Genomic DNA, 15,452 nt, shown 5'->3' on the forward strand with positions numbered 1-15,452 from the left:
ATCGACTTCTTTATGTGGAGCTGAGTGCTTGAAAGCGCTCTTAAGGGAGGGGGGGGGGGTCAACACAAGCAGTGGCATAGCTAGGGATTTGGGGGACCGGGGAGCTTGACCTTTTTAGTGGCCCCTGTATTTTGACATTTGGCATCATAACAGGAGATAGTGTACTTAATAAATAGATCTCTTAATTCCCATTGGTACAGCATATAAGTAATATTAACAAAAAAATAATCATTAAGATTCTTTTAATGAGTAAATACCGTTGTTTATTGGCCATATAATGCACAAGTGACAAATGTCTATTCATATCGCCTCGTGTCGTGCTTTCTGTGCAGCAAAGGTCATCTATAAAAACATGTAAGTCTAGGTCATTGCTGTCTAAACGTTTAAACTCTAAGTAATGGCTAGACTACATGGCAGTGGCGTATTATTGAATATTTAATGTAAAAAAAACAAACAATTAAGGTCTCCCCTCACCGATTCAGAAACCCCATTGGCAGCGAAAAACATGCTGGGAATTACTTCCCTTAGAGCACGTGAGAGGAAGCGAGCAGTGAGTTTTAAGGTCGCCTTGTCCCCGTACAAAGACAGCCTTTGTGTCGGCCATGAACCAGTTATCTCTCTCTATCTAATCCTTGTCCCAATCGCCTTTCGTGCAGAACTCTGCATTCGTAAAGAATGTGGTCTATTGTCTCGTCGTCCTCCATGCAATGGCGACACCGTGCGTCGTAATTCTCATTCCACCGTCCGAGGTAAGCACCAATTGGACAGTGTCCGACCCGGACCCGCCTGTTCCGCACGATTCTGTTGCCACCATGCATCTCTTTTGTCTGGTCTACTCATTGCCCGGTGAAGCTCACGTCCCTTGGCCTCATCAGCCATAGCTACGCCACTGGACACAAGCGTTACAAAGGCACCCTTAAGAGCTTCATCTTGGAGTCTAATATTGACATTCAAGGCTGGGAAACAGCAGTTCTCAATCGGTCCTCATGGCGTGAAGGTCAAGGGAGATAAGACATGTGCCTGTCTTCCACGACCAAGAAGAAGCCATAGGCCTACTACACTATATAACAATCCAATGATAGGCCTTTAGACTTAGAAGACGATGCGTTCAATTCTCTGTAACATTATTTATCAAGTCTCGAACCATTAATGCCTAATATTTGGAAATTCCCAAACTCGATAGTCCTTTCAACACCACATGTTGGGCCTATATCTAGACCTAGTTCTTTAGCCAAATTTCTTTTATTTTCATTTTGTCTTTAAACATTCAAAAATTATAACGGTCAGACAAACTAGAAGTTTACCCAGTGTGGCCAACGAGCTAGTAATTATTTTCTCGGCGAAGCAATATACATCAACTGTTAAATCGTTAGAGTCTATTTTGACAACCGTGTCCAGGTTCCAACCAGGTTCCATGAATTTGAGGTATTGTAAAAAAATATTTTAAAAAATGCTAATCTACGAGCAATTATTTTTTCTTAATCTTTGTGAATGACGAAAACAATTTTTTGTGTCAATTAATTCTTAACGTAACAAGCGCGTGCAGGGTGTAATTTTATAATCATTTTAGTCGACTCCTTATTAGGCATTGTTAGTAATAAAATTCTATTCACTTATAAGAGCCGAAGATATAGACTACAGTCAATAACATCAATTATAGACCTATTAGCGCTTCTGCTTTTATGTTATAATCTGTTATGGGACAATTATGATTAAACTCATTTACAGTTCTTTGAAATGATTGTAATACTTTGTAATGGTCTTACTTAAAAAATAATTGATGTGTCTGGCATAGGGAGTTAACAACTAGAAAAATTTAGGTCAATGAGGAACTCTTCAGTGTAAAATAGTTACATTTCAAAACGAGACCTTGGTATTACGTGTCATAAGGTCTTTAAAATTTCTTATTTGATTTGTGTTTTATATTTCTTTTTTTACAATTAATTGATCAATAAAATGTGAAAGTAATGGACAAATCAAGAGTTGGTATTCTCACTTTCTACGAAAGTCTAACGTTAGTCCAACGAATGTGGAGTGATGTACTGTACATTCAATCCAGGCCTAAAACAGTATCAAGCTAAAACTAATGTAGTCCTTACAAAGGAGACAACTCTGATTCAATCAAATAATAATCACTCTTAACCTTTCCAATGTTTTAAAGTGAGCTTTTCCAAGATTTCCAATTCAGTAAATACAACATTTAAAGTAAGATACAGCATTGATAAAGAGACTTTATATGCAATTTAATAAACGATATAAGTCGAACAGATTTACTTAGATATTAGAGAGCTCATTAATTTCATATTATTTTTTTAAGATACGACCAAATAAGTTTCCAAAAAATAATGTATTATGCCTACACAAAGACGTATACTTTAAAAGTCTACAACAATATACAATATACTGACTTTATATTGACCCTAACCCATTTCATATTTTCTATTGTACGTTTTCGATAATGCTATTTTGTTCTGCAAAGTTTTAAATATGTATAATATAAGCCACCTAGTTGAACATGAAAAACTTTTACAAGATAATTCTAGATCAGATAAGATAACAGCAGATGTGGACACATGGACTATAATTATCTTGTTGAATAATGTCTGCGTATCATCTCTGATTGGACTGGCCGGAATTGTGGGTAACATCTTCAACGTGATCGTCTTTGCTCACCAAGGGCTAAAGAGTTCCATCAACATCTGCCTCTTCTCCATGGCCATCTCTGACACAGTAACGGTCCTCATTCTGGAATGGGCAAACGTCTGTTTTAACCCATTCATCGACAATTTGCGAGCCCCGGTCATTTTCAGTGACCTGTATTACGTGTCCGCCGCCTGGTTGGCAGGGAGCACCTATCGCATCACGCTGTATCTAACAGTCTATATCACGGCTGAGAGATGCCTGTGTATATTGTTTCCGCTGAAGATTAAAACGCTAGTTACGCCTAGGAAGACAAAGTTTGTTGTTGTGATGATTAATGTCGCCAATTTAATCACGCTCATTCCGGAGTATTCCACTGTCTACTTGTCTTGGCGGTTTAACGAGGCGAGGAATGAAACAGTTTTGGGGTTGGCCGCTCGAAGCAACAGGGCCGAGACGCAGCCCATAACTTTCCTGACACACGTCGTTCTTGTGGTGGTTGGCTTCCTCAGTGTCGTCGTTTTAACCTTTGTCCTGGTGGTTCACCTACGTCGCCAAACACAGTGGCGTATCCAAAGCAGCGGGGACAGGAAGCAACGGGCCGCATACTCGTTACGTGAGCGGAGGTCTGAGGTATTAGTCGTGATGGTGGCGGCCTCGGTGGTCATCTCCTACATCCCACTGACCTGCGTTTCGTTGGTCACTGTCTTTATGCCAGAATTTTCTATCGGTGGACAACTGTCTGACATTTTTGTCAAAATTTGGATCACGATTTATATCTTTGGCATGACGAACGCAAGCTCCAATATAATCATATACTACAGAATGAATTCCAAATTTAAACGCACATTTCAAGAACTTATTTGTTCCGTAAAACAGTCAAAAATATGATTTTTGTTTTTTAAATGACTGAAGTGAATAACAATTTGTAAGTGCTTTCAACACAAGCTGTTTACCTAATGTGTACTTCTATATATTTTGTCCTTATAAGAGTTTAAATGCGTTTACTAGGTGAGAGTATTCTAGAGATTCGAACAGCAATGGCTAGCAAAAGCAGGTGGAGTGAGTGAGAGAGAGAGAGAGCAGAGCAGAGGCTGCCTTAAGGGATGGCGAGTGGGGCAAATGCCCCAGGCCCAGCGCATAAAGGGGTCCCTGCTATAAAGAGAATATTGTGTCACTGTCAGACAATTGTACTAATGTTCGTGGCCTTGATATGACACTCACCCAGTGCCTTCCCGCGCTGGAAAGAGAGAGAGGGAGAGAGAGAGTGAGAGAGGGAGAGAGACGGAAGTACAGTGATGAATGTATACAAATACATTTTTTATTCTGATTGACTCAATATTTGTTGTGACTAATTTTTGTTGTTGTTTTTGTTGTTGTTTTTTTTGTAGTTGTTGTGTTGTGATTCTTGTTATTGTTGCTGTTACTTTGGTTATTGCTGTTGCTGTTGTTTTTGTTGTTGTATTTGTTGCTGTGGTTCCTCTTGTTGGTGTAGTTGTTTCTGTTGCTGTTGTTGCTGTTGTTCTTGCTGATGTTGTTGTTGCTACTGCTGTTGTTGTTGCTTTTGTTATTGTTTTTCGCTTTTGTTGTTGTGGTTCTTGTTGCCGAAGTTGTTGCTGTTGCTGTATTTGTTGCTGTTATTTGTGTTGTTGTTGTTATTACTATTATTGTTGCTGTTATTGTTGTTGTTATTGCTGCTGCTCTTGTTGTTGAGTATACTGAACATATTTCTCCCGTTTAACCTTCACATCAACGCCAGATACGTTTTCAGATGTAATCAGGTTAATTCAACATTATGTATAGCAGTGATCTTCAAAGGAGGCGTAAGACAAATTTCCTTACGGATAATAAAGATTATTATTATTATTATTATTATTATTATTATTATTTCGTAAATTGGGGGGGGGGGAGGGGGGGAGCGCTGGGAGCCAAAGGGACGGCAGGGTGAGCTGGGCACAATGGGGGCGGTAGGGGCGGCGCTGGGCATATAAGTGGGGCGTGAAGATGAAAGAAGGAACTAGATGTTCACACTGAAACGAAGCCTGACAAACTAAATAAACACACATTTGAGTGAGCTCGCTTCTAATTTAAGAACAGAAACAACTGCAGAAATTGAGTTCGGAAATTCCCCTTTTTTCTAAATTTATATGCATACTCTGTTGCTGTAATTGGTGTATATTGTGAGTTGACATGCCAGTTGTACCAATTACTTTAAAGTAGGAAATATTTCAAGTCATTGTTTGTTTTTGAAACAGATGCATTCGTTACTAGGCTTATTATTTACACTATAGTCAGACTGGTGGAGTCATCTATTAACAGACTAATGGCGTCAAGTATAGACAGACTAATGGCGTCAAGTATAGACAGACTAATGGCGTCAACTATAGACAGACTCAAGGCGTCATCTATTAACAGACTAATGGCGTCAACTATAGACAGACTCAAGGCGTCATCTATTAACAGACTAATGGCGTCAACTATAGACAGACTCAAGGCGTCAACTATAGACAGTCTCATGGCGTCAACTATAAACAGACTCGTGGCATCAAATATAGACACACTCGTGACGTCATCTATTAACAGACTAATGGCGTCAACTATAGACAGACTCAAGGCATCAACTATAGACAGACTCAAGGCGTCAACTATAGACAGACTCAAGGCGTCAACTATAGACAGACTCAAGGCATCAACTATAGACAGACTCATGGCATCAACTATAGACAGACTCAAGGCGTCAACTATAGACAGACTCAAGGCATCAACTATAGACAGACTCATGGCATCAACTATAGACAGACTCAAGACGTCAACTATAGACAGACTCAAGACGTCAACTATAGACAGACTCAAGACGTCAACTATAGACAGACTCAAGGCATCAACTATAGACAGACTCAAAGCATCAACTATAGACAGACTCAAGACGTCAACTATAGACAGACTCATGGCATTAAATACAGACGGACTCGTGACGTCATCTATTAACAGACTAATAGCGTCAACTATAGACAGACTCAAGGCATCAACTATAGACAGACTCAAGGCGTCAACTATAGACAGACTCAAGGCATCAACTATAGACAGACTCAAGGCGTCAACTATAGACAGACTCAAGGCATCAACTATAGACAGACTCAAGGCGTCAACTATAGACAGACTAATAGCGTCAACTATAGACAGACTCAAGGCATCAACTATAGACAGACTCAAGGCGTCAACTATAGACAGACTCATGGCGTCAACTATAGACAGACTCAAGGCGTCAACTATAGACAGACTCAAGGCATCAACTATAGACAGACTCAAGGCGTCAACTATAGACAGACTCAAGGCATCAACTATAGACAGACTCAAGGCGTCAACTATAGACAGACTAATAGCGTCAACTATAGACAGACTCAAGGCATCAACTATAGACAGACTCAAGGCGTCAACTATAGACAGACTCAAGGCATCAACTATAGACAGACTCAAGGCGTCAACTATAGACAGACTAATAGCGTCAACTATAGACAGACTCAAGGCGTCAACTATAGACAGACTCAAGACGTCAACTATAGACAGAGTAATGGCGTCATCTATTATCAGACTCAAAGCGTCAACTATAGACAGACTCAAGGCATCAACTATAGACAGACTCAAGGCGTCATCTATAGACAGACTAAAGGCATCATGTATAGACAGACTCAAGGCATCTACTATAGACAGACTCAAGGCGTCAACTATAGACAGACTCAAGGCGTCAACTATAGACAGACTCATGGCGTCAACTCTAGACAGGCACAATTAGTAGGCCTACATCATTAAGAACCTTATCTTTACACGATATGTAAAGTCCATAATATATATATCGAGAGAGTATCGTTAGAGATCCCACCATATTAGGAATAACACTAAAGACAATATCATATATCACATTATAGACCACAGCATATTTAGCGAAACATTAGAAACACAACATAGATAAGAGTAACTTTAGAAACCACATGATATGTAGAGTAACTTTAGAACAGCATATAGTCATAAACTGAGTCACACAACAACATTAGCTTTGAACAGTTATCTTTATCTGTGTGCATTCTACCTAGAACTAACTTGAAAAACACAAAAGCTTGAGTTACCTTCTGGTTTGTAAATGTCTAGACTCTATTGCGATTCCACTAGAAGAAAGGTAATCCTCAGCTTATCGTTTTGTAACCTGCGGCTTTATCTTGGTAGCATGTTCCTATCACGGTGTCAATGAAGTGATGTCTACAGACATTCAATGTTCCAGTGAATTCTAATCGGTCCGCATTTCTCAAGTTCTAGCTGGCTATTTTTTCTTCTTGGTTTCCTAATCTACCCTGGTCTACCTTGGTTCCTTTATCTACCTTGGTTCCTTTATCTGCCTTGGTTCCTTTATCTACCTTGGTTCCTTTATCTGCCTTGGTTCCTTTATCTGCCTTGGTTCCTTTATCTACCTTGGTTCCTTTATCTGCCTTGGTTCCTTTATCTGCCTTGGTTCCTTTATCTACCTTGGTTCCTTTATCTGCCTTGGTTCCTTTATCTACCTTGGTTCCTTTATCTACGTTGGTTCCTTTATCTGCCTTGGTTCCTTTATCTACCTTGGTTCCTTTATCTACCTTGGTTTCTTTATCTGCCTTGGTTCCTTTATCTGCCTTGGTTCCTTTATCTGCCTTGGTTCCTTTATCTACCTTGGTTCCTTTATCTACCTTGGTTCCTTTATCTGCCTTGGTTCCTTTATCTACATTGGTTCCTTTATCTGCCTTGGTTCCTTTATCTGCCTTGGTTCCTTTATCTACCTTGGTTCCTTTATCTGCCTTGGTTCCTTTATCTACCTTGGTTCCTTTATCTACCTTGGTTCCTTTATCTGCCTTGGTTCCTTTATCTACCTTGGTTCCTTTATCTGCCTTGGTTCTTTATCTGCCTTGGTTCCTTTATCTACCTTGGTTCCTTTATCTGCCTTGGTTCCTTTATCTGCCTTGGTTCCTTTATCTGCCTTGGTTCCTTTATCTACCTTGGTTCCTTTATCTACCTTGGTTCCTTTATCTACCTTGGTCCCTTTATCTGCCTTGGTTCCTTTATCTGCCTTGGTTCCTTTATCTGCCTTGGTTCCTTTATCTACCTTGGTTCCTTTATCTACCTTGGTTCCTTTATCTGCCTTGGTTCCTTTATCTGCCTTGGTTCCTTTATCTGTCTTGGTTCCTTTATCTGTCTTGGTTCCTTTATCTGCCTTGGTTCCCTTATCTACCTTGGTTCCTTTATCTGCCTTGGTTCCTTTGTCTACCTTGGTTCCTTTATCTGCCTTGGTTCCTTTATTTGCCTTGGTTCCTTTATCTGCCTTGGTTCCTTTATCTGCCTTGGTTCCTTTATCTACCTTGGTTCCTTTATCGACCTTGGTTCCTTTATCTACCTTGGTTCCTTTATCTGCCTTGGTTCCTTTATCGACCTTGGTTCCTTTATCTACCTTGGTTCCTTTATCTACCTTGGTTCCTTTATCGACCTTGGTTCCTTTATCGACCTTGGTTCCTTTATCTACCTTGGTTCCTTTGTCTGCCTTGGTTCCTTTATCTGCCTTGGTTCCCTGATCCACACCATCCTAAAATTGGCTTATTTGTTTGACCACATCCCCAACATCAGTTTGAGCATAAAACTTATCTTGAAGATTTGGAAAAACAAAGAAACCAGATAATATCCTGACCGATCATTTATCCTCAAGACCGTAAAGACAAGATCGTCTGATAACTTAACTGTCCTCCTGAAGTAACGTCTGTATTTTATAAGATTCTTCTTCTTCTTCTAGTCAGCTTTTTGCTGCTGAGCTGTCAGCGTTTTTGTTGTTCAACACTGCTGTACAGGGTGTTGGTTATGTTGGGCTGGAGTGGTAGTAGGGTCTGTCTAAGGTGGATTAGGAAGGGGTATTCAGAGAGGATATGGTTTACGGTTTCATTAGGGTGGGCGCAGTGTCTACAAATGGGGAGCTGTGTGGGGTTTATTTTATTGAGATGGTAATTTAACAGAGGTGTGTGTCCTGTCCTTAGATGGAAGATTGTAGGTTGCTCTTTGCGGGTGAGGAAGTTAATACTGTCCAATAAAGTCCAGTTTGTTAGGCATAGTCATTTCTCTGTACATGGCTCTGCCTGTCTTTCCTGTTGCTCATTGGTTAAGGCACTCCTCTTTGTGATTGTTGATTAACATTGACCTTAGGGTGAGGTAGTTAACAAGTCTATCTGGTTATTCCATAGACCGTAAAGACAAGATCGTCTGGTAACCTAACTGTCCTCTTGAAGTAACGTCTGTATTTTATAAGATAAGTAGAGAGAGGAGATAGTTACACTAGACAGATACATTAGTTTCAATTCAAGAATAACTTGTTTGGACTAAACCTGACTATTCCATATACCACTCGGTAGTGAATGATAACTTATTTCATTTGGGTTTCTTTAAAAAGTTGTATTATAATTTCCTTGTTAGTAGTAGATCATACTTCCGGTACGCTGCACTGCAGGCGTCCTCATTATATTGGACTCTTCTCTTCTGTTAATATTCTATGTGATCTGTTTATTCCTAATGTTTGATTAGATGTGCTCTGTGAGAGTGCACCTTCACCTATCCCTTAGTCTGTTGGTCCATTGGGGCACCACACAAGAACTGTCAACCGTCTTTTTCCATTCCTCTCTGTCTTTAGCCTTGGATAGAACCTCTTTCAATGGCAGGCCCGTCCATTCTTTTATGTTGTCTTCCCATCGCTATCTTTGCCTGCCTCTTCTTCCTTTCCTGGTACTGTTCCCTGAAGGAAGATATTTGCCAGCCTTGAAGACCTTGTGATATGGCCTTAAAGGTTAACTTCGCGTTTTGTTACAGTAGTGAGCAGGTCATCGTGGAATCCAATCAATGTATTAATCCAGTTTCTAATCTCTAAGCCAATTAATACAGCAATTACACACAAAAATCTTCATTGATCTTAGTTTCAGCCTTGAATAGGGCCGGTCTTAGATAATTGGAGGCCCTTGACGAAGTGAATTCGGTAGCCCGTCGTTTTCTCTGTTTGCCTCTTCTACTTTTTCCTGTGAGACTTATTCTAATACAAATGTGGATTTTACTTTGTTTGGAAACGTCTATTTCTGAGTTGGCAGCATGAAGGACACACCTTGGAACTTGATGACGAACTTTAACTCTACCAATCCTGGGTTCAAAACATAAGAAAAGGGGACGTAGAGGAAAAATACGAGTGAGGTGTGAGGTGTAGAAGAAGACAGAGGGGCATTCACTCACACATCACAGCAGGTAAAGTCCTTACACAAAAAGACAGAAGAGTTAGAAGGTTGTTTTTAACACCTGTATTAATATCGAGTGAGCTCATGAATGTGTTTCACTGAAATCTGTCTGAATGGTAACAATTCCCTGCTCTTCAGTTGATCGAGATAAGATTTACGTTCTTAGATCAGTCAGAACAAGATGCGAAGTCAAATGAAGAAATTGTAGTTTATATAAACAAAGAATATTGTAACGCTAAGAATGCAACTATCCGGAAGAACATTCGTGACCCAGATATTGAACTGTGTCACACTTAGGCATTACTACTACTAGTACTACTACTAGATAATTCACACAGGTGTGTGTTGTTTACATACCACCGACGGCTGACACACCAATTTCGTAATTTTTGATGTGCTTCACAATGTATAATCAAAACTCCCAGACTGTATCAAAACATCAAGACTCTGTATTGCAACAGCCTCAATGGTCACGTGTTCATACCCTGCCCGCTCCCATCCCCCGTCGTCCTGCGGGAGGTTTGGACTAGGAACTAGATTATCTTCAACTCAGAAGAAGCATCCGAAAGGTGGACATCATTTTATTGTTCAATAAAAAAAAAAAATCTGCTAATATAGGCAATAATTTGTGGGCAAGGCAACGTGTTGCCCAAACCGTTGCACCGCTTGCCCGGTCTTATAACAAAACGTCTGTATTATATAAGATAAGATAAGATTAACTAAACGTATAACGTCACCACATTTAAATACACATTCTCAAATGTCTCTGCCAAAGTCGGACACATCTTAGAAGGCAACCGCATCCCGCTCTATTTTAAGTACGTTGGTTCGTGGCGAAGTGGAAGACTTACGTCCATCAAGACTTACGTCCATCAAGACTTAGGTCCATCAAGACTTACGTCCATCAAGACTTACGTCCATCAAGACATACGTCCATCAAGACGTACGTCCATCAAGACTTACGTCCATCAAGACTTATGTCCATCAAGACATACGTCCATCAAGACTTACGTCCATCAAGACTTACGTCCATCAAGACATACGTCCATCAAGACTTAGGTCCATCAAGACTTACGTCCATCAAGACATACGTCCATCAAGACTTACGTCCATCAAGACTTAGGTCCATCAAGACTTAGGTCCATCAAGACTTACGTGCATCAAGACTTACGTCCATCAAGACTTACGTCCATCAAGACATACGTCCATCAAGACATACATCCGTCAAGACTTACGTCCATCAAGACATACGTCCATCAAGACTTAGGTCCATCAAGACTTACGTCCATCAAGACATACGTCCATCAAGACTTACGTCCGTCAAGACTTACGTCTATCAAGACTTACGTCTATCAAGACTTACGTCCATCAAGACTAGAACCGATAAGGGTAAAAAGAAAACAATTAATTTGTTCTTGACTTTGTCAGACTATCAGCACTGCTCGTTAACCAGGGAACCTGGACGTTGTATCCTTCACAAGATAAGATAAGATAAGATAATTTTTATTGATCCAATCTAATGGAAATTCAGTTTGACTGCATCATCACAATATTATTGACTGAAACAAAGGAGTAGTCATTGAATAGTCATGGCTGTTGACACAGCACCATCGCAGCTCAGACTTACCGGTGTTAATCTAGTTTCAACGAAAATACAATGCAATTAGAACGCTTGCTTAAAATTCAAATAGTCAAGGATTTAAAAACAATGAATTCTAGGTTGCCTGGTCGTGCGGTTTGCGTGCTGGACTGTCGTTCAGAATTATCGATGGTCCCGGGTTCAAACCCTGTCCGCTCCCATTCCCCCGTCGTCCTGCGGGAGGTAATTAATTATTTTGTTTGGTATCTCGCACAAGGGAAAGAACTTTTACTTGACTGATACGGTGGTTTAAGTTGTTTGTAGAAAGAAAAGTTCTCTATAACCATAATACCTTTATTCGTTAGCAGCTCCCTGGAACAGTGGTTACCGTATTGGCTCGAGGAGGCCATAGCACTCAAGTTCGATTTAAGGTCACTCACTTTTTAAATTTTTTAAAAAATAATTACATTTTTTAAAAGCGGTCACTCAGATACCACCTTCTTTCTCCCCCCTGACCCATTCCTACTGGTCTAGACAAGTAATAAGATCATAGCGTATTGAGAAATCTAAAAGCATGAAATGGCGCTAAACAAAAAAAAATTTATAAAAACATTTCTAATCGCTCACATTTCTTAGAGATAATCTAGATCTATTACAAACTTACTCCCAGTACCAATCCGTACTAATTGATGTAACTAGTAACTACACATAATATAAGCTTTTTTTAAAAAGTTTTTTTTTACTATTTTACTTGTTAATGTTTATAGTTTTGTATGCAAGAAAATTTTATTCACTGACACATATTTTATACTTTTGAGACAATCTTAAACTTTCCATGCAACAATGTAGGAATAACTTGGCATCTTTCTGAACAGTTCAGTACAATGGACTGCCAGGATAAGGATTTAAAGTTTTCTTCATGCCATATTTGAGTTATGTTTCTTTATCCTTGTTACGTGCCCTTATTAATAGAAATATTTTCGTAAATAATTTATTTTGTTTCACTTTTTTAGCCAATTCATTCGCCTTTAGAATAAAATAAAATATGTTATATCTTAAAATAAAAAGTTGGGTTAGTTCTATTAACCCTACCACCCCGCAAATTTTGTTCGACAGCGAAAGCTCTATTTATTTTTGGATCAAAATTGTATGCACTGAAAGATTTAATGTCCATTTATCGTCCATGACTACATTTTCGCCTGGATAAAAGCGCAGACCTAATTGTGTAGCTAGGATGTCACCTATGTGGACAAATGCTCCATCATGTGCTCTGCTATTCCTGTGTTTTCTCTATGTTCTTCCAATTCCAATACGGGGAGTGGACGAGGCTTTAATGGAAGCATATCTGACATAGCCTTCTGAATGCTGCTACTCGTTGGCTGGGCAGGTTTGAGTGTGGCTACTGTTGAGCAAATAAATTTCCACAGAGGAAGCATAACATCTACTGGTCATTTTTCAAGAGATGGCTCCAATGTCGCAAAAAATGTAGATCCATTTGAATGTCTAGCTCCAGAATTCTAGACCTATGTTAGATCCAATATCATCCTATGCTAGTATACATCCAAATCTATCTAGCGTCTTTCTTTAGATAAAATTAAATCATTTTTGTTATCTTTTCAAAGTAATCTGTCTATCTGTTATTAAATTTTTAATAAAATATTTAATTTAAAAAATTTATGAACAAAAAAATCTGGTTGTAGAGTGAAGAAATAAATTAAAGCCTGTCTTAAGAAACAAAATTGTAGGCCCTATGACTTTTTTAACGTTTAATATTTTTGAAATAACACGTTTTGACTGAATGTGAACAAAAATTGTGGGATATTGGGTGTTTGAACAGAAAAGCAATATTCTTTTTTTCATGCCTTTGATTGGATTATTGAATCCTGTGAGGAACACATTATAAACTAAAGAGCGAAAGAAGTTTAAAAAAACACGAAATATACGGATTTTTTCGGAAAGCGTATCATTACACAATCTTGAGTTCTTATGTCTGCGTGTACTTTTATTTTTGAGATAGGGCCTGCTAGATAAATATTATATCTTCTCTCTAATATCCCCCCCCCCTTTTTTTTCAATATAATTTTAAGCACTCGAGTCTGGATTTATATGACTTAAAAAAAAAGAAAGCTAACTTTTTTTTTCATTAATCTATAAGAAGCAGAAGCCCTGAATATATGTTCACTTTTAATTGTAACAATAGAGATGGTCTCTTTTAGAGCTATCATTAAAATAATGTTGACCATTATTGTACTGCTCCAGTGTCATAGTCTTGTTTCTATATATATCCTTTCCTCTAGTGTCTGTTCTAGAAAAGCTTTTGTCTTTGTGACTGTGAAATTTGGTGAAAGAGTGAAAGATTTAATTACAGGACACTGAACAAATCAAGAGAAAATAACTCCACATTAAAACGATCAAGCTAACATTTTTACCGACAGTAAACACCCAAGCTAGTTATCAAGCGTGTAATTAATCAGAAGGCAACTGTTTCAGCGACTTCAAAGTTTCTTCCACTGGTTTAGAATGTCGGTTTGAAAATATAATAATAGTATAGAAATCAGCAGTGAATCAGCCCTTCCATTTATTTTTTCTTGGATTTAAGTTGCAATCACATTGGTTACAATTGACTAAGACTATATCTTCACGTTCCTGAACAGAAGTAAACATTATGTTTCCTAAGTTCTCAACAGAAGTAAACAATGGGTATAAATAACAGACTCGAATTGAAAGAATCTTAAGTGAACGAATCAAAGCTACTCGAACTGAAAGCAGACGTAGAGTTACTCCTCTTTACAAGACATTTCTTCTAATGCTCTTGACCAAGAAAGATTTTACACAGCATATTCTAGTTACAAAGACTGTGACATTAAATTAATGTGTAAACTTTGTTTGTATAAAGACTCACGGTGGGCATCGGCTTTGTCTGCATTAGATGTGACAAAATATGTAGGTTGAAACTGGGTTTGAGTAGTCACGTGAAACACGGCACTCATCCTTAATCTTCGGAATCGAAGACATTACAATTCATTCATTCATGAATAAGATAAAGCCAGTCAAGGAATCTTTTAACCAAAGCTTTAAATTAACTTACGGTTTGATTTGTACTCATTGAGATAATCAGACTTTTAAAAAGGTTAAAATAAGTCATGGCCACTCAAAACGTCCAACTTCTGTAGAATGGACAATACATTGTGTACTAGACTTTATTATTAGTACAAAGTGCTGACAAACTAGAGTCTTAGAATGACTTACAAGAGAGAACGAAAGTTACCACAAACAATAGCAAAAATTAAAAAATAAACGAATTATTGATCTATAAAGACGGGAGAATATGGCACAGCCTCTGATTATTGTTGTTCTCATTCCCCCTACAGAGATATGTGCTGCTATGGATTGGTCTCTTCAGTCATTTGAGGTTCTGAAAGGGTAAAGTTACACCTGAATGTCTTTATCTTACTATGCTTTTAGCTGTTCAATGCAAATCCAATAGGATGTAAGGTACTGTACAGATCCCATTTATTCTCATGGCCAAGCCAAATCGCAATGTGAACGAGGCCTATATTTAAAACTCAATCATTACTGTACTTGTAAAACCATTATAAGCTACAATTCTAGCCCATAATGGCCGGCACTTTACTTTACAACGTGACCAAGTTAAATAAATTTACTTCTGATTTCTCGGGACTCTCCGATTTCGCCAGTGAAATAATTATTTTTGTGAACCATGGCTTGCTGTGTTTTTTCATCGGCTTGTTTGGTATTGTTACCAACTTCTTCAATGTCTGGGTATTCATTAAACAGGGACTCAATACTTCTATCAACATAAGTTTGTTCTCTATAGCCGTGTTTGACTTGATCAAAATTGTCACCATGCAGTCGGTCAACCTGTTCTCAAACCCACTCGTACTTCACATGTCAGACTCAACTATCTCGCTGGACGCTTTCTTCTTGGTGGG

The 15,452-nt window shown here is 38.7% G+C and overlaps 2 protein-coding genes across 2 annotated transcripts in view; both read right to left on the minus strand.

Moving 5' to 3' along the window:
* Positions 1 to 6,947: 6,947 nt before the first annotated feature.
* LOC129924840 (collagen alpha-2(V) chain-like) lies at positions 6,948 to 8,803 on the minus strand. The gene is made up of 3 exons (XM_056022141.1): positions 8,774 to 8,803; positions 7,589 to 8,227; positions 6,948 to 7,481 (listed from the first exon to the last, which is right to left on the minus strand). The coding sequence occupies exons 1-3, from the start codon at positions 8,801 to 8,803 to the stop codon at positions 6,948 to 6,950; spliced, it is 1,203 nt and encodes a 400-aa protein (XP_055878116.1).
* Positions 8,804 to 12,740: 3,937 nt separating this feature from the next.
* Positions 12,741 to 15,452, minus strand: part of LOC129924841 (uncharacterized) — a 4,899-nt gene continuing 2,187 nt past the window's right edge. Inside the window, exons 4-5 of the mRNA XM_056022143.1 lie at positions 15,165 to 15,381; positions 12,741 to 12,901 (exon numbers count right to left, since the gene is read on the minus strand). Of these exons, the coding sequence (XP_055878118.1) occupies positions 12,741 to 12,901; positions 15,165 to 15,381 (378 nt within the window). The remainder of the gene's footprint in view (positions 12,902 to 15,164; positions 15,382 to 15,452) is intronic.

The sequence above is a fragment of the Biomphalaria glabrata genome, chromosome 2 (genome assembly GCF_947242115.1).
Source record: "Biomphalaria glabrata chromosome 2, xgBioGlab47.1, whole genome shotgun sequence".
In the NCBI taxonomy this organism is placed as follows: Eukaryota; Metazoa; Mollusca; class Gastropoda; family Planorbidae; genus Biomphalaria; species Biomphalaria glabrata.

Coding starts and splice junctions, on each gene's coding strand:
- LOC129924840 (XM_056022141.1), bottom strand. CDS start 8,803: ATGAGCAACAGGAAAGACAGGCAGAGCCAT. Junction 8,228..8,773: donor GGAAAGACAGGCAGAGCCAT/GTACAGAGAAAT, acceptor GGTGTGGATCAG/GGAACCAAGGCAGATAAAGG. Junction 7,482..7,588: donor AGGCAGATAAAGGAACCAAG/GTAGATAAAGGA, acceptor AAAGGAACCAAG/GTAGATAAAGGAACCAAGGC.